The sequence below is a fragment of the Gymnogyps californianus genome, chromosome 19 (assembly GCF_018139145.2).
Source record: "Gymnogyps californianus isolate 813 chromosome 19, ASM1813914v2, whole genome shotgun sequence".
Classification (NCBI taxonomy): Eukaryota; Metazoa; Chordata; class Aves; order Accipitriformes; family Cathartidae; genus Gymnogyps; species Gymnogyps californianus.
This window is the reverse complement of record NC_059489.1, coordinates 9,795,355-9,814,350: the sequence shown is the minus strand read 5'-3', so window position 1 is coordinate 9,814,350 and position 18,996 is coordinate 9,795,355. Positions and strand designations below refer to the sequence as shown.

The 18,996-nt window shown below is 41.0% G+C and overlaps 1 protein-coding gene across 1 annotated transcript in view; it reads left to right on the top strand.

The window, feature by feature from the left end:
• The window catches only part of OGFOD3 (2-oxoglutarate and iron dependent oxygenase domain containing 3), a 47,634-nt gene extending 41,798 nt beyond the window's left edge, over window positions 1-5,836 (top strand). The window contains exon 9 of the mRNA XM_050908676.1: window positions 4,762-5,836. Within this exon, the coding sequence (XP_050764633.1) occupies window positions 4,762-4,898 (137 nt within the window). The 3' untranslated portion in view covers window positions 4,899-5,836. The remainder of the gene's footprint in view (window positions 1-4,761) is intronic.
• The last annotated feature ends 13,160 nt before the right edge of the window (window positions 5,837-18,996 follow it).

Here is an 18,996-nt window from a genome sequence, read left to right as displayed (position 1 = left end):
AATGGGACATAATTGCTGCATAGTGAAATATCTGTTGCTTTTGCTGCTTGTTAAGTATTATTCCTGAACAGTGATGCTTCATCTAAATTAGGATCACATAAAATTCATAGCAGTGGAGCTTGTGATTGGCACTTGTATGTCTTCATAAATAATGATTCCTGTGGATCAGTGCAAAAATTGATTCTCAAAAAATCAGGAGAATAAGTGGTTATCTCTAATACGATTAAGGTCTTGCTTCCTGTAAGAGGAGCAAGACCTTTCCTGTTTTTCACATCACAAGCTTTTCTCAGCCTGACAGCATTTAAGAGCCTGACTTGTGTCAGTGACACCGAAGACGAGGCTCAGTTTTGATGGATGCTGTGGTGCTGAGCTTGTTAGCAGTTCTTTGTCCTAGGTCACTGCGAGAGGGTGGCATATTTAAATGAGTTTGCACCTGAGTTTTCCATGACAGCAGGTCTTTCATTCCCGACACAATTTATCCTTTGCTTACTCTTAAGTTTTTAAAGCTTGTGTGGATGCTTAAGGGCCACAGAAAGAAGGGACTGCGAAGCAGCTCCACCTGCGGATGAAACTCTTGCCTAATCTTAGTACAGAAGCAGAGCTGGAGGCCTGTGTCTGAACTAGAAAGGGGAGCGACTGCATCACAACACCACTTTCTGCAATCTGCAAGGAACAGAAGCTCATCAGCTAAGCTTTTATTGGACCAAAGTCCATCTTGAAACACTTTCTAGCACTTAATGCTGGAAAGTAGAGAAAACATGGAAAGGAAGAGGAAACAAGCTGTAGATTCAGGTATTGTTGTCAAATAGAGATCAAAGGCAAGGATTGACTACTTCTGTTCCTGTGGAGATATGCAGGCAAGCTAATTATTTAGAAACAGGCTCCTGCAGGTCTTGAGGTTACCACAAATCTTTCCAATTCTTTGGATTTTTTGCTCTTCTAATAAGAAAGGTGAGAACAAGTGCATTTGTGTGGGAGGAACTTCCTCCAGTCCATTATTGCACTCTTCCATGGGAAGTAGGCTGGAGCACAGCTCACTCCCCTGTTACTAGACAGCCTGATGGAAATCTTGAAGCCAGCTGGGAACAGCTATAAAGAAGTTTTAAGTGTTTGTGGGCAGAAAAGAAAGATCATTGATAGAAGCGTCTACAAAATGTGAGTATTTTTATCTAATATGGGGGCTGTATGTCCAAGTGTTAAGAGCACTAAATGCTCTGGTGTGCTGCACTAATTGCTGTGGTATGCTCTGCCTGATTGAATTCTCGTGGAATGGGAAGTGGAGGTGAGGAGGAGATGATAGATAGTAGATGTGAGAGGGCAGCCTGTGGTTCCTTGTGACTTATGGATCTAACACTCTTCCCTGAGGTTGAGGTACTGGTCGAAGCATCATGAAACTAAAGAAGCGATGGAGTTTTTGGCATCTTGCAGTGACTGGGGAAAATGAGTCAGATGTTCACAATCAGGATTAAATACTTTTCAGACTATAGATTTATTTCAGTGGAAAAAACCAAATCCTTTGGTTTTTACCCTTGGCATCACTTCTAACCCCAGGACACCTCCATTCTAATCTTCATGCTTCAGAACATAGCTCAGAGACTGGCCTCTTTCTGAAAGCTTAGAAGCGTGGACCTCAAAACAGGAGATGATCCCATTGCTGTTTCTTCCTCTCCAAAAGTTCATCCCTTAAGGACCAGGGATTAAACACTTTCTCTTTTTTGGTTATATAATATACTATAAAATTGTATTGAGTAGTAGCTTGTGATCTCGAAAAAGCTTACACTTCTAAACCGTAAGTGTTCATAAATCAAACTGAAATTACGTGCCAGGAGGTAGTAGTCAAGACTTCTTTAGTGGAGCAGAAAAGCATGTTGGAAAGAAATCTGCACAGGCAGGTCAGAGGAGGGGAGAAGAAAATGAAAAGACTGATTTGAGGCCATTGTTAAATAATGAAAGAAAAGGACAAAGGAAATGGGATTAGAATTTTGCACACTTTCTCCTGAGCTTTTGTCGCTCACAAGTGTTTCATCAGGAAATTGTAAGTACATATGTACTTCTATCTGCAATGAATAGTTGCATAGCCATTCTTTAGCATTTGTAGTGCAACACTAATCTCTTATGAAGCTCAGCATTCACTCTGTCAATATTTCATAGTCTGGAGAGCTTAGTGGAACTGCCCTATGCATGTCTTCCTCACCATTCACAATGAGAGAAATCCTATCACAGCTACATTAGTTGTGGCAGCCTGTAACACTTAAAAAAGTGCAAGTTAAACACTTTGAATGCAATCTCACAGCTAAAAACAGATCCATATTGCATATGATCCTACTAACTTGCTAATATGATTCATAGTTTGGAACTTTGGGGTTTAAAATCTTAACTCAAAATTGATCAAAAAATAGCTAGAACAAGGCCAGGTTATAACCTAGGATTAGGTCCACACTTTCCTAAGGAACTTGCTTAGTCCTGACCTGCTTGCTTTCTTGTAGTGATTTAAGTTTTGAAGTGGTTTCCATATACTGTGTATTGAAGCAACATTATGAAGGGTCCAGTCTTGGTGTGCTTGAAAGTCCTAGAAGTCATCCTAGCCGGTAATGGTACACCTTTATTTTATCTTGTGTCTTTCTGCAGGAGTCTCTGGATAATTATGTTGCCATATATCCCGCAAAGGTTTTGTCAGATGGGATGGGAATTAACATTCTTTACCCTCTTTTTGAACATTTATACTATTTTAAAAGTGCAGCATGGAGAGAGTGTGCTTTTGCTTCAAAATTTTGCAAAGGAAGTAAGTTTAAAACAAATTCTTCCCAAGTGAGGAAAACATATCTTTGCAAACTGACTGTAGGCTTGTTCAGTGACTCGGAGACCCCACTTGACAGATATGGGACCAGATGCACAAGGAGCTGTAAGATACCATATATATGAAGACATATTTATTAAAGAAAGAAATTAAAAGACATTCTGTATAGCCAAAAAATCCAGTTTAACTGGCTTAAACAATACACTGAAACTTGTCTAACTCTGAATTACTACTACTTCTAATAAGAGATCAAACAAAAAAGCGTGAAAATCAGTTTAAGGTAAAGTTTTGGGTGAGTAGGTAAGGGACCGATAATAAAGTACTCGAATGATGTTGAAATGAGATCTAAAAGAAAAAAAAAATTAATGACACAGGGACTTTGTATGACATCCTTGAGGGTAGCGCTGTTGATTGCAGCCCTCGTAGGATAGGAGTACATCGCCTTCATTTAGTTTTTCATCCAGAAAAGCAGGACACCAAAGTGTAAATGAGCTGTGCATATGAATGAATCTATTCTTTATATATATGTAGCTTTACCAATTATTGATGTGCAGCCACAGGCAGAGAAGAGTATGATATGACTTCTGCTTGGCATTTATGAAAGACTATGTGAACTATGAAAGATTAAATGTGAACTGCAACTGAACGTGCAAGGGACACAGAGGCTACTCAAATAGACTCCAAGCTCCATAAGGCCAGTCTAGTTTTGTTCAAATCTCCTATGTGCGCTGCTTAGGAGTATGCAAGCAAAGTAACTTCTGGATCTTTTGGATCACTTGTAGAAGAGAAAACCAGCTATGTGTCTGGTGCCCGTTTCTGCAGTGGAGATTGTGTAATGGTTGGAATAGTTTATCTTGTGCAAATTTTAAGTAGGCATCTAAGTGTTTCATTTTGCCTGATTGTGAATGAGTCCCAGGCAGAGTTAGGCTGTCAATATGAGTTCCCTACAATAAGCTTTTTAACACACTTTAATCTAACTTCAACAGTGGGGAAAAAAGTCTGAGTAGGAAAAACACATGCGATAAAATAGTTGTGCATGCGAGTATTACTAGCTTTCTCAGGAGAACTTGAGCAGTCCTACAGAGTTGTGTCAGTTCTGAGTTACTTGCTAAACATCAAACTTTTATGTTCTCAGAACAGTTTAATAATGTGGAAGTGCAGAGGGCTCCATTCTGCTGTTTCATCAAGTGGGATGCTAATGTACCTCCGCTGTCATTATCAAAATAACTGCATTTCACCTCGATGCCACTTAAGGCCCGGAGAAGCCCAAGGCAGGGTGGTGGTCAAAGCTTGGACAGGATGAAGCACAGGAGTAAGCACTTCCATCTATAAAGCAATTCCCACGCCAATGCATTGATGGAGTAGCTCTTTCTAAGGAAGATTAATTTGTATATGACTGATACCTAACTTTCTAACCTGGCTGAACAGCGAGTGCTCAGCATGTGCACAAAAAGCTATAGCAAATACTTGGTACAACGCTGATAAGCTGCCACAGCTGCTTGTAAACCTGCTGAGCATTTTTTCACTGAAGACTTTTTGCCACCTTTGTAGTACTTCCTCCTTCTTTGGTCTAAAATTAGAGCCCAGACTAGGAGGGGAGCAGGGAGGAAATCAATACACTGTGCTGACAGTCACTAGAGCTGCTTGCCTTTTTTTTTTTTTAAGTTGAGGCAACTAAGAACTGGCTTCAGATGTTCTTGGCTTCCTCCTGCCTCTTATAAACTGTGAGATATGGTGGAATTATGTCTCCAGCTTTGTAGCACAAAGGATTAACGTATGTTTTAAACAGTACATAAAGCTGTCAAGAGTGCAGCATAAGCTCATAACAGGTTGTCTTTGTGATGACCTATGGGCTCTCCAGTAGCTAGGGAACAGTTGGACTGAGACAACAGCAAAACTTGTGTAGAGAGCTGATAACTGAATGGCAAACTCCATGTCACTGATTAAATACTTTGTCTTTACAGGCCGGGTTTCCTTTTTCACCTCTGGATCGGAGAACCTTCATCGGGTGGAAAAGGTTCACTGGGGCACTCGTTATGCCATCACCATCTCCTTCACTTGCAACCCAGACCATGGCATTGGGGATCCAGTCTTGATGTAATTCCTCTGGGGATGGAACGTGAGGTCAAATGGAATGAGAGAAGCCCTGCAAGAGGAGAGGAAAAAGGGAGATTACATCTCTTAGTAACCTCACATTCAATTAGGATTTCACAGCTGTATTAATATATTGTAATAGACTTTGTTTTCACATGTCCTTTTCCATAAATGTTGCAAACGGTGCCTTAAAGACCATCTTAAATGTGGTGTATTCTGAAAATCTTTTGTGTTCGTGTCCTAAAGGGATAGGCTACAAAGAAGAGTTCTGGAGTGGGCTCTCTATTTTTTTTTTTAATTTTTTGTTTGTTTGTTTTTTAAATTCTGCAGTTTAAAAGATACAAACAATCTTTTGGACCATGTCTTGATATGACTGCCCATGCTGCTGTTACCTGTTTAATTAGCCTCTTCAGTTACTAATGCGATGTAGAAAGTTTGACCTAAGTTAATAGAGCAAGATGAGTGTTATTCTTTTGAACATACCTTCTGTTGAGAGGAAGGTGTTCTCCTTAGCATGGGCATTAGCGGGCAATACACCTGTGGTTTGACTACTGGGACTTACTTGAACTTTTTTTAATTGAATTACTACAGATATTTTCTGCTACAAACAGGGACTAGTTAATACAAAGTCAGAAATACAATTCTCTGGTTGGCCAGAAAGCCTATTGCTTTTGGATTACAAATGCTTTGTGCTAGGGAATGTCACTGCATCAGATCCCTTTGATCAGAATGCAGCATTCCCAACTCACTTTGTTTTCTTTGGGTCTTAATGAAAATGATCAGTCTCCTGGCTGGAAGCCCGGTGCTAGGGTTAAGAGCTCTTTATGGAGATGGCTTGACCATGTAACCCTGTACATTAAGTAAATATGAAAAAGGAGGGCTGGGCAGAGGTAATCAGACAGTCCTCTGGATTCATCTAAGCATTCATCATTACCTAATTCCCAGGCAGGGCAGTGGGGTTTGGGAGGGGCACAGCTGAGAAAAAAGCTAGTTTTATTGTGGTTTTCCATATGCCAGTTCTGGCCTCCTTAGACTCAATCTTGTAAACCCTGGCTTGCTGCTTGGAAGGCTGGATAACAAAACCATGTGGACCAGTGGACTGTGGCACGTGGGGTCTGAGCGAAACTGGTGTCCACCTACGCTTTAAATTGATATGGTCTCAAGCAGGAGCTTGATTGTAAAACACTGAAAACATCTATTTATTGGGCCTAAATGTAATCTTAAGACGCAGTTGAAGGAAGCTTGGGTTTTTTGTTATTGTTGACACAACTACAAATCTTGTGTTGTGAAATACTGCGTTTTATCTTGTCCAAAACAATGTTTTATCTGTTTCAGAAAGTCTCTCAATAGCTCTTTTTGGACTTCTCTTTTTCAGTTTAGTATGAAGACTTTTTTCTGCTAACTAGGACCATTAGTCTGTGGTGTTCCTTGAATAATAAATTGCAAGGACTTCAGAGGAGAGGGCATGATTGCATTGCAGTACAGATAAAGTAACAAACAAATGTGTAATCTTGCCAACTACCTTGCTTTCTTATTACAGTCAAAGATTTTTGCGGGTCAGTGCATTGGTAAGTAAATGGTAGGAAAACCTAATTTTTTTTCTCAATCAAATTCTGAAGCAAACATGTTGATTTGTTTTATTAATAGCATATATAATTTCTGTGAAACACTTTGAAAATCTGGGAACGTGCTTTTGATTTTTTTTTTAATGCATACAGTTTTCACTTCTTAATCTACCTTTTTATGGAAATAATAAGTAGGGGGGGGATTACACTGAAGCTCAGTATAAAGAGGAATGATGACAGGACACTTGGACTAGTTCTATTGTGAGTGTTCTCATTTGGCACACCAGCGAGATTAGTCTTCTGTAATTTCATTTCATTGTTCTCAATCCTGAAGAAGGCTTCCTTGTCTGTGCTAACAAGGAAGAATTGTTCAAATGGCTGGATGCTAGGAAATAATAAAGTTAGTTGGGTCCCATATCTATACTTGTCTCAGAGCCTGTTAATTCCAAGAAATTTGCATTGCACCCAAGTTGTAGGTGTATGTGATGGCAGACCAAGATCACCAGCAACTGCTTTACTGGGTTAAAACTTGATTCCTAACATTACCTTGAGATTCAAATGTAGAGCCTTTTCCACAAAAATACCTGATAGCAGTGGAATCTAAATGTGAATGGACCTGTGTGGATTTAGGTTGGGATTCTCCAGGTCAGGGTCCTATGTTCCAGAATTCTTACTTCACTGTAAGTCTTGCTACCACTCTGCAACACTGTCATGTAAATTGCTTTGCTGCTTTTAAAAGTGTTTGTTAGTTACTTGTGCCTGTCATTCAGGCTTTGAGTTGCACTAAATGAAAATGGCACTTTCAGAGCTGCCCTCTGTAAAATACTGCTCAACAAGATCATGTTAGATCATGGGGGAAATCTCAGCTAATCTCCTCTTGGATTTTCATCTTTTGAAGATCCCATGTATTGTAATATCTCCTGAACACAGCGCATCTCCCATGCTAAGAACTGACTGTCATTCAGAAATAAAATCAAGCTGGTATTTGTCTTCTGGGGTTTTTAAGCTTCAGTAATGTGTTCATATGATGACCAAACCTGTCAAATATAATTTGTGGAAAAACTTGTGTGCTGTACCTGGTAAGAGAATTCATCTTTTGAAAGAAGTATAATAATTCAATATGCTGTATGTTTCAGTACCAACCAAGATTTTTCTATTTGAAGCCTCAATATCTGGACTACTGAAAGCAATATCTAGATCTATGAAGAAATTAAATAGCAAATGAGGAAGTACGGTGCAATCTAAAAGATTCTGAACATAGCCTCCAGCAGGAAAACAGTAAATTTATTAAGGCTGATGTTGCTGGGGCAGAGTGGAATTTGCAGAATTCACTGATCACTAGAAATAAACTTGGCTTAATTTATTTTAGTCCACTTAAATACCCTGAATAACTTTTTATTAAGGGTATTTCTTCCCAGTTCTTGACAGATAATTCTGAATTTGAAATACCTTAATTACTGTCTGTCCTCTTTCAGGTTCAGCCTGCCTGTTGCTACTGCGAAATGCAGTGCTCTGTTTCTTAGAACTCTGATTACACTGAAGACAGGATTTGTTCTGTTAAACTAGCATAAATCTGATGCCAAGCTGCTGCAGACAAGTGTTCTTAATTGAACACATGGTGACAGCAGAATTTGCCTTGATGTTTCCCAGTTGTGTGAGACCCTTTGTAAAGAGCCCTCATGGTTCAAACAAAGTAAAGAAAGGTCAGTACGTGTTCAGTGTGAATTGGGGCTAAGTCCTGACATTAAATTTACAGCCTTGTACCTGAAAACATACTTGTTACAAGTATTTGGGAATGTTGATTTGTATTTTGAAAAAAAAATATTTGTAAGGAAAGGTAAAGCCTGCTTGTGTGAAAAGTCCCGGGGTGAAATAGAAAATACGACAGGAGAGCAAGCCAGAGTTTGAATCCCTCGTAAGAGACTGAGTGAAGCTTCCTGAGGACTTCTGTGAAATTGTACCTCTTCTAAAACTGTCTTTCCATTCAAAGGTTTTGGGGAATATCAGGAACTTTTGTAAAATTAACAGGTATGTGATCAGACTAGGTTTTTAGTGTAAACCTAGCTTTCAATCCTGTAGCATGCATTTTATTTTAATTTTTTTATCCCCTATGACATGATTCTAGGAACTCTGAGTGGACTTCTTGGCATTTCTCATGTATAAAATTTTCATTGTGTAAGCAGTTGTGGAATCATTGTGTCTTTTAATTCCCCATAAATCAACTGAAGGTTTAGAAAGGTACATTTATGTTGAGATTTTCCTGAATATGCATTGTCCACCTGAAATATTCTAAGCTCCATCTTAATTTCAAGTCCAGAAATGTTTACCAGGATACTCTATTTACAAAAAGATTTTAATATGGATTTATAGCAGAAATTTAGCTTCAAGTCTTATTTTTATTTATAAGGTCAACATCTCAACAGAGTACTTTCCGAGGCTGTAGCACATAATGGCGTGTACACTAAAATAAGTGTAGCTGAAATGGCATTGATAAGGACTATGATGTCAAGAAAATCTGGTTTTGCTGCTTCTTCAGTTGCAATTCTTAGTACATTTGAATTTCTCCTCTATAGCTTTCCTTTCCCCAGTAAATAAAGATGGCTTTGTTTTTAACATAGAGTTCCTCACATTCCTTCTACATCCAGATATCCTTACACAGTGTATACATGTGAATTGGATCTCTCTAACATGCTCATGTGTACCTTTGTGCAATATTTCTGTCTTGTCTAAATTCTAGGAATAAAACCAGGAAATGTTGCTGGAGGTCAGGGCTCTTGGGGGGGGGAACAAAAAACAAAACAAAAAACAACCAACCACCCTCCTCCTCTTCCCTCCCCCAACCAAAAAAAAAGAAATCCCAACTCCTCTCTCTCCTTTTTGACTCTCTTGTGCGGAAATCCAACCAAACATTCCAAGAGCGGCAGAAGAGTTATTTCCTTTCTGAACCGCAGATGGCTCTGGCACGCATCGATCGTCTTAGCCTTGTTCAGAAAGGCAGTCTTCACAGGAAATCTGGCTAAGAGAGCCATCGTGAAGTGGTGAGTGTCTATTGCTCCTTGTAAAATACCGTGAAGACCTATAGCATACTCTGCCTTATCTCTGTTTTTGTAAACCTTCTGAGGAAGCTGAAAGCTAATTTTATGTCATATTTGCTGAAACCTGCCAGTCAACTCTCTTAATGACAGTCCAGTTATCCCTAAGGTATCTGTGTCGGCACTTTTCATCTTGCGTATGAGTGTTGGTGGCTTGTGCTAAAACTTTTCAGGATGGACTGTCCAAGGAAAATAACTGTCCTATTTCCAACCTGCACATCTTTCTTTGATTCTGTCCACCATCTCCCCTCAAATCACTTATTTCATATCTCAGTTCTGTCCCAGCATACTTAAGCTTTTACCTGTAGCATATATTGAATAGGGTATATAAGCTCAATCCATTATTTATTCATAGACTGGCTCGCTAGAACTGAAAAGGAACTAGCTTTTTCCCTCTAACCCTTTTAGCCCATGCAGCGTATTAATTTTTAAGATGAATTTCTAACGGTAGTGGAACTGTCAAGTGTTGCTCAATTTTTGAGGTTTTTCATTCTTCGGCATTCATTTTTTCCAAATATTCTCTTATTTCTCTTCTGTTACAGGCATTGTCCATACTTGAAACAACACCCCTTATTTCAGAGAGGTTTATTTCCATCTTGCCTGTTTTCCTATATAGCTGAAATAATGACAAGGTAGGGATCAGTGTTGCCTGCTGTTGAGCATTCTTGTCTTTCATGATAACTTGTGGACGGTGAGTACTGAATTTTGAAACGGATACTACAGAAACTTTTTTTTTCCCTGTTCTTTGTCAGTGACTGTTTTGCATTAAGGAACTGCTGGTAGAGCTGCTCCTTTGTGAACTCTCGTTGACTTTAATGGGATGCTGTGCATGCAGATCAGACTGCAGGATCACAACAAGAAATGCCTTGCTTGGATGGTTCTTATTGTGAAATCAGTAAAGCAGCCTGGAAGTACCATCTCCTTTATTTTTGTAACCTTTAGATGCATCCAAACAAAGCAAAAACCTCAAAATATGTAGGTTTACTGTCGGATAATCCTGAGGCTGTCCAAGGAGTCTGGCCTGGTTGAATCCATAAATTGCCAGGTCAGATATATTGTTAATGAACTTTCACTCAGACCTTCACCCGAGAATTCAAGCTGAAGACTCAGTGGTGTAGAAGTACAGAAGGAGCATGTGCTTGAAACCATAGTGCCTCTCTCTGAAGGAAATATTTTATTTATAAAGAGAAGCTGAGATATATGGAGCATTCATGTTACTTGTTTCTGGAAATTTCTTGTAATAGGCCTCCAGTGTTCAAAAAGTGCATTTTAGAAATGGATACCCTTCCTACTCTTGTTAACAACAACAACAAAAAAAGCCAACTAGGTTACTGAGGCATGATTTTTCTGGACAGACACCTTGAGAATTTGTCTCTTTCTTGTTCCTCAGTTTATACAATTATATTAAGCTGTTTATGTAGATGCCTGGACACTTTGCTGCTGACTCCACAGAAAAAAACCTTGATGTTTTCTTTTGAGACTGCTTTTGAGACAGGGTAGGTTCTCTGGGTGGATTCACACCTTGGAGGTGACCTCCTCAGCATATTAACTTACCAGCCAGACCGTTAAATCTGGGGGGAATAAACAATGGCAGGTCCTAATGGAGTCATTTTGCATGTGTTGGCTCTGGATGGCGGTTTCTTCCATTCCCTCTAGGAGGCAAATGTTTATTTCTGATTTATGTTACTAAAGAGGAGACGTGTTCTGGGAGTCCTCTCTGCATATTAGGGCTTTAAATGAGATTCGCTGAATAACCCTGTAAAAAGAAGGCCATGTTTTACCAGGTGATTCAAAGCTTAAGAGGCTGCTGTGAAACCAGGCAAACTCTAAGCCCATTTAGTCCTTGCACTTCTCTACACAAAAGAAGTGAGAAAAGTGATCTTGCACTTGGATTATTTCTACTTCACTATGACATAAATGTGTTTTTTCTCATTTGTTTCTTTATTTTAAAGGGAGATAGAAATTCATTGGGAAGGCTTTCCTTTCCACAGGGAGGAATATGATCAAAATAAACTGTTGTTTACTAGTATGAAAAAAGAAATACAACAAAAGTAAGTCAAGCAGAGGGGTAAGTTAAATTTAAGATGGTGTTAGGCAGAGAGCAGCTACGGGAGATTTTCCCCACACTGACATGTCCGTATCAATGTTGAACTGATGTTTCCCCCCGCTTCAGTCTGCTTTATTGTTTCATTAGAAGATGAGACAAATAACTGGAAACTGCGAGCTTTCAGGCAGCAAAGCTCTTGCTGTTAAAACCCTTCATAAAACTTTCAATGGGACCTCTTCCTCAATACCATTTACTTAAGCTATTTACCCTGTCCATATTCTGTTTGAATTAATAGTGAATGTTGAGTATGCTAAAATAAGTTAAGTCATGCTGCATCCATCTAATTAAAAAATGATCAATTAAGCTTTCTTCTGCATGTATCTTGTGTTATCAACTGGGCCTTTTTTAGGTGATGGTGTCCTCCATGTATAGCATCTGTCTGTTGTACCTTTGCTGGCACTAGGCAGAATTTAGACCTGTAAATAAGAAACAATCCAAGAAGAAATTAAGACTGAATTCATAAATATACAGAAGTATACAGAAATTTTCCCCTTGGGAAAAAAAGAAAAGGTTTGAAAAATTTGGGTTTTTTGGAACCAGAAGAAAGGACAAAGTTTTACTCATTTTGTAATCCTTTACTTGCAGTGTAGGGGATATGCACCTGCTTCTCAGTACTCCCTATTGAGGTTCTACTCTGCTTTTGCATGCTTGCACAGTATCCCTGCTCATTTTCCCTTTCTAGTTATACACGCATTCTGTGGGACATCTTTGTGCCTTCAGACCACATGCAGGCAGGAAGAATCTCATTTCTCTGCCTCAGCACAGGCACAAAATAAATGCACGTGGATTTCTCGGGAAGGCTGCTCTCATCTTGAAGAGTGCCCAGCTGAAAGCGCACAGCTCGGGAGGTGACGAAGGCACTCACTCATGTCACATTTATTAGTGCCGAGAAGTCTTCCATCTTCCCAGCTGACCGCGTGCTACCTTTGAGCCTCGGTATTTTCATCTCAACAACTGGAACTTGAGACCTCTTGACTTGGTTTTCTAAGTGCTTTTAGCACCTCCAGATGGCTTGTGAGTCAGTGAATTCCAGCATGCTGCAAAAATTATCACTTTCAATACAAGTTAAGCACGTTTTGACTCTGTAGCTAAGATTTTTATCTAGGCTTTAGAGCAGGCCATTAAAACTTGTCCTCTTCCTAATCATTCTCCTTAAATTAAATATTTCAGCCATAAAGCATGCACAGAAGGGCAGTAATCAAAAGCCTTTTTGTAGCTGAATTGTACAGGGAGATACTTTTGAGATATTCAGGTCTAAATTAATTATTCTGTCCTCTGGTCAGGCCAGCTTTGTGATTTGCAGGATCCCGAGCAAGGCCGAAGTGAAGGTGTTTGACAGCAGCTGTGCTGTTCCCCTGACTCCCCTGGAGTGGGAGGTGTAACAGTACTAACTGTGTGTACGCTTATAAGGGCTTAGCTATTACAATTACAAACATGGCAGGGGTCATAAGGAACAGTAATATCCTCTTGTTAGACCATTTGACAGAATTGCAAAAACCAGAAAGCTTTGAGCCTTCAAGCCTTGTTTTTAACGAATGAAACGGACTGAATGAGTAAGTGGATCAATTAACTTAAAAAGTGAATGTCATTGTCTGCCTCTCCCCTGCCCATCAGCTGAACAGGGTTATTGAACCTTAGTTTTCTTTCCTTCTGGTTGTGGACGGACATGCAGGGGATGGACGTGCAGCAGGGGCGAAGACTCAGCTTGGTTAGTAACCTGCCTCCCGAGGCTGCAGTCACTACTTGCTCTAGACATCCACGGCTACTTCCTAAGCGCTGGTGAGGCCTTGGTTTTGGTACGGAGAAGACAAAGGTGGGAATAGGATTAGGATCTTGCAAAATCTTTTAAATGAGTAAGACTTTAGTTCTCTGATAGTGATGGCAAGCTTGCTGAATGCATTCTGAGTAGTCCAGCTGCACCAGACTGTATCATTTAGGAGACGAGTATTTTCCAGTTGCGTTCAAGGCCCTGAAAGGTGAGGACAGCATGTGTACATCTGAGCCAGGTTTATTCATGGAGCATGCCAGTGGTTCAGGTTTGTATCAGTGCGACAAGTAAAATCGGTCTCTAAATCAGCTGCCTTGAAATTGAGAAATACTATTTTGTTGGGAAGAACACAGGTGTGGAAAGAATGCTTGACTTAATGAGCTTATCTAATCTCAGTCTACTTCAAAAGTACTAGCCTGACCATAAATATTAAAGTAAGTTCGTTCTAGAGATAGTAGCCAAGAATGCTTCCTAACCACATGAGGATTTACTATTCCTAAAAAGCTGAAACTAATCTGAAATATGAAAACTCCATAAACCCGAGCGTTTTGCAACACTGGTGTATTGCAACTAAAAGCCAACCTCTGTATTTGGGCACGGACTTAAAATAGCCCTTGGTAGGAATTTTTACAAGTGACTCAAGTGAAGATTGCTAGTCCTCTGTATTTCTGCGAAATAAGTTTAAGACTGTTGTTATGGTACCCGATTTAACTGCACAGGCTTTTCCTAGCCTTAATCCTCCTTACGGCCTGCTCCTGTTCAGGTCTGATAGCAGGGGAAGGTTTCTGCTGGGGTAGTGCCACCAGCCTGCAGGCACCTCCCGTACCCGATGGAGCTCCCCAGCAGCAAGGGTGTCAGCTGAGCTGCACGTTTCTCCTTCCAGAAGACAGTTACTCTAAACAGTGGAGATGGTGTTTATCCTCGGGGCCCGGACTCTATCAGTTTGTCCAGTTTATGTTGGGAAGAAGCAGTAAAACTGGTGCTTACAAGGATTCTGACTGCACACGCTCCCGCGTAGGAAGCCAAGAAACCCCTTGGGTCTCTTGGCCCCTCGCAAGGTGGGTGGTAGAGACCACCCCAGGAGGAGGTTCAGGGCATGGTAGAGGCTGGATGGTTGGCTCTGGCTGTCAAGTCCAAAATGCAGTCAGCAGCTGGGATGGGGAGGACACATCTGCCAGATCTGGAGACTCTAAGGAGGTGGTGGCAGCAGCAAAGACTCTGGGGGGGAATGGGAGATAATATTTGGGCTCTTTTGTGGGACTCAGCAAGACACTACAGGTGACGGAAAGGGTGAGACCTCCTGCTGCTGAAGAGGTGCTGAGGAGGAGCAAATGCTAAATCCGGGTAACGGTGAGTGCTGAACGGCAAGGTCTAACATCCCAAATGACGCTTGATGGGGATTGATACCACGTGGGTACACGTGATGGGGAAAGGTAAAACTAACTGATGGCCCAGGGACTTCAGCAGTGTGGGATCCCTTCACAAGAAGAGACTGAAATAGTTTTTTAGAGACATTTCACTTAGTGTTGAGATCAGTTTGCAGCACTTCTCCAGCCATCCGTTGCTGATAGGACTCTGTAGTTGTTGACTTCTTGTAGCTTCTTGGGTACCAGTAAGGAAAGGAGGCTGACAGGAGAGGCAGAAAATTCCTGCTGCCTTGGTGTGCTACAGAAAGATGCTTTGACAGGAAGACTTAGCAGGAAGAAAAGATCCTGACAGCATTACTGTCATCCTCTTCCCAGCACTGTACCTCCAAAATCCAGCAGAAAACTTCGGGGAACGGAATCAGTGTGTGGCTGCCTCAGTGGCATACATCCACAGAAACCTGAGAGATGTCCAGCAGGAAGGGCCAGAAAGCGCAAAGGCAAGACTGAACAATTAAAACAGATTTTTTTTTTTCCTCCTCCTTTTTTTCCTCCTTTTTTCTCCTTTTTTTCCTCCTCCTTTTTTCCTCCTCCTTTTTTTCCTCCTCCTTTTTTTTTCCTCCTCCTTTTTTCCTCCTCCTTTTTTCCTCCTCCTTTTTTTCCTTTTTTTTTCCTCCTCCTTTTTTTCCTCCTCCTTTTTTCCTCCTCCTTTTTTCCTCCTCCTTTTTTCCTCCTCCTTTTTTTCCTCCTCCTTTTTTCCTCCTCCTTTTTTTCCTCCTCCTTTTTTCCTCCTCCTTTTTTCCTCCTCCTTTTTTTCCTCCTCCTTTTTTCCTCCTCCTTTTTTCCTCCTCCTTTTTTTCCTCCTCCTTTTTTCCTCCTCCTTTTTTCCTCCTCCTTTTTTCCTCCTCCTTTTTTTTCCTCCTCCTTTTTTCCTCCTCCTTTTTTCCTCCTCCTTTTTTTTCCTCCTCCTTTTTTCCTCCTCCTTTTTTCCTCCTCCTTTTTTCCTCCTCCTTTTTTCCTCCTCCTTTTTTCCTCCTCCTTTTTTCCTCCTCCTTTTTTCCTCCTCCTTTTTTCCTCCTCCTTTTTTCCTCCTCCTTTTTTTTTTTTTTCCTCCTCCTTTTTTCCTCCTCCTTTTTTTCCTCCTCCTTTTTTCCTCCTCCTTTTTTCCTCCTCCTTTTTTCCTCCTTTCCTCCTTTTTTTCCTCCTCCTTTTTTCCTCCTCCTTTTTTCCTCCTCCTTTTTCCTCCTCCTTTTTTCCTCCTCCTTTTTTCCTCCTCCTTTTTTTTCCTCCTCCTTTTTTCCTCCTCCTTTTTTCCTCCTCCTTTTTTCCTCCTCCTTTTTTTCCTCCTCCTTTTTTTCCTCCTCCTTTTTTCCTCCTCCTTTTTTCCTCCTCCTTTTTTCCTCCTCCTTTTTTTCCTCCTCCTTTTTTCCTCCTCCTTTTTTCCTCCTCCTTTTTTTTTTTCTTTTAATTTAAAGCTCCTCTGGAACTTGATAAGCTAATTTGCAGAAATGTTTTGCATAAAGCCTTACTTTAAAGCAGGATGTTTCAGGAAGAATAGTTAGAAAAACTTTAGTGAAGGAACCACTTTGAATAAATAGCGCTTCCTTGGCAAGACACGCAAGAGGATCGGATCGGTGACTGGCAGCGTGACTGAAGCCATGCAGTGTCCCCGGGCTGAGCACTCGCGTGGGGCAGCAGCAGGAGCCGGCCCCGCTGCCTGCGGCCGGCAGCGCTGTGTGCCCAGCCAGCCCGGAGCTCAGCCGTGTCGTGGTCTTCCCAAAAATCACTGCCCTGGGGGTGGAAGTGGCCCCAAATACACAAACGTTAACCCTCCAGGGCATAATACATGTAGTGCCGATGAAACTAAGGGGGGGAATGAAGCAAGGTCACTCGCCTGGTTTAAGGCAGCTACTTTATTGATGTACTATTTAATTGTTTTGCTAAAGTAGATCTCAGCCTTATTAATTTAGACGAAATTACTAATTGTAGAGAAAACACTAATTCTAGCCCATATGTTAACTTGATTCTTTTTCCTTGGGGGCAGGGAGAGAATATCCCATAACACTTCTCTACTTGAAATCACAGAATCTCTTGAAGAGCTTGCCCTCTTGCAAAACAAACAAACAAACAAGCCCCCAGAATATTTAAAATCAACTAGATCCCACCAGGACCTTCCTCATCTCCTCAGCAGCCCAGACTCAGAATGGACGAGCTCCATTAATTTGGAGCAGTTTGGCAAAATATTCAATTAAGGACCCAGTGGAGTACTCAAGTAGTTATCATTCCAGATCATTTGTTCTGCCTGTTTGAGAGTTACAACCCTTGACAGGTTTGCATTCCATTTCATTCAACAATTTCGTAGCCACGGGAACTGCAGAAATGACGTGGCTTCGTGCTGCTGCAAGGAGGCTGTCAAGGTTGTGAGGTTTTAAAATCAACCTACTTTGATGGCTCTTCTGTTTTGCAGAATTTACCTTGCAGAGTTTGCTCTGATAAACCTGTTTAAAAATTGTTTTCCTTTTTTGCAGCATTTAAACTAAAAGCAAAATACAAGAAGTTCATGGATGCCTTTGTAAAAGACTGGTATTTCTCCAGACATACAAGATGTGGCTTATTCTAATGTCTTCTCCCTAACAGAAAAAATAACTTTACCTCGTTCTGAAGCGTATTGTGAAGGACTCTTCCTGCTCTTTGTGTGTACTACAGACAGGATCGGAGAATCTGCTAGCTCTTGGAGGCTCAAAACATTTTTCACTTTGGAAGTGCAAAGGGGATAAATCTGCCTGTGGTCAGCAAGGGTTTCAAGGCTTTGCTTTTTCTTTTTTCTCCTTCCTGAACATCTGCAGTTGACTTCCATGCTGGGAGGAGGGTACCCTTTTCATTAGCATGTGCCAGCTGCCAGCTAAATCCCACAGGCATATCTGTGGTGGTAGTTGCACCAGACTGATACTGTGCATGAAGAATATCATGTGTTAAATTAATCTAGGACAAAGGATAAAAGCCCAAAGCAAAATAGTTATTTAAAATCTGTTTACTAGTTGCTTAAACTAAGTTGTACTCATCTTGAGCCAAATGCTACCTCCCATTTCAGTCCTTCCCTCAAAACTCTCCCAAAAAGTCCTCAAATAAAATCCTTTCAGTTACAATCCTGCCTGAATTCTCATACAGATACTTGACGTTCTTGGTGCAACAGTAAAGAGATGACAATAAGCTGTAAATGCTTTTTTGTCTTGAGCACTGCCTTGCTGGAAGTTAGTCCAGGCTCCAGAAAGCATCCTCTGGGTGATAAATGTGCTTCCTAAGCCTTAAATTATCAAACACCTTAAACAGAAGAAACGTGCCCAGCAACTGTGTCAGATCAGCAGCACCAGAAAAATGACAAGGGCTCTAAGCGTCTCTCCTGCTCGCCCTTACTGGGCTCTACTCAACAGTCATGCTTAGCCATTCTGTCTGCATGCTCATCTCATCGGATGAGAATTTGGTCCTAAAAGTGCCTGAGTGCTTACAGGTGAGTTGTTTCTTATTAAACATCTCACTGGAGACTGATGGCAGCTTCAGAGAGATCTTAATGCCCGTGACAAATGTGGGAGGGTCAGAGCTAGTCGGGAGTAAGGACCAAACCCGTGACACCACAAGGCGCAGAGTAAGTGCCATCTGGATGACTGAAGTCAAAGCCAAGAGAGAAACTGTTCCTGCTTCCCCCTGGCAGTGTGGGTAAGCAAAGGTTTTCAAATCCGGGGAAGGTGAGCACTGTTCTGGAAGACTAAATTTAGCAGCGATTAAACGAGCTCTTAATTAACCAAATATTCCCCCTGCTTGCCTTTCCAAATTATTCAATAACTGAACAATTATAATGAGCTCAGCAAGTAATTACTATCCATTCCAGGCACTGCTCTCGCCAACTGCAGCCTTCGAAACCACCAGCTGTTAATGTGCCGGGAAATGAAGTCCGTGAAGTGCAAGTCAAATAATTGAAAACCGAACAGGAAAAAAAACCCGGCGGGTTCAGAGGCAACGTAAGGAAAACTGCTCCCCTATGCTGAGTCCTTAAGTGTGTAGTCCCTTCCAGACTGAAGATCCATCGTAAAAATTATTAGTGTGGATCGAAGCTGCAGTACTATGTTTTCATGGGTGCTCTGGCAAAGATATAAAGGCTCCTGATGGTTATTCTGCCGCAGAAGGCTTTACAAAGCCTCCCTGGGAGCTAAT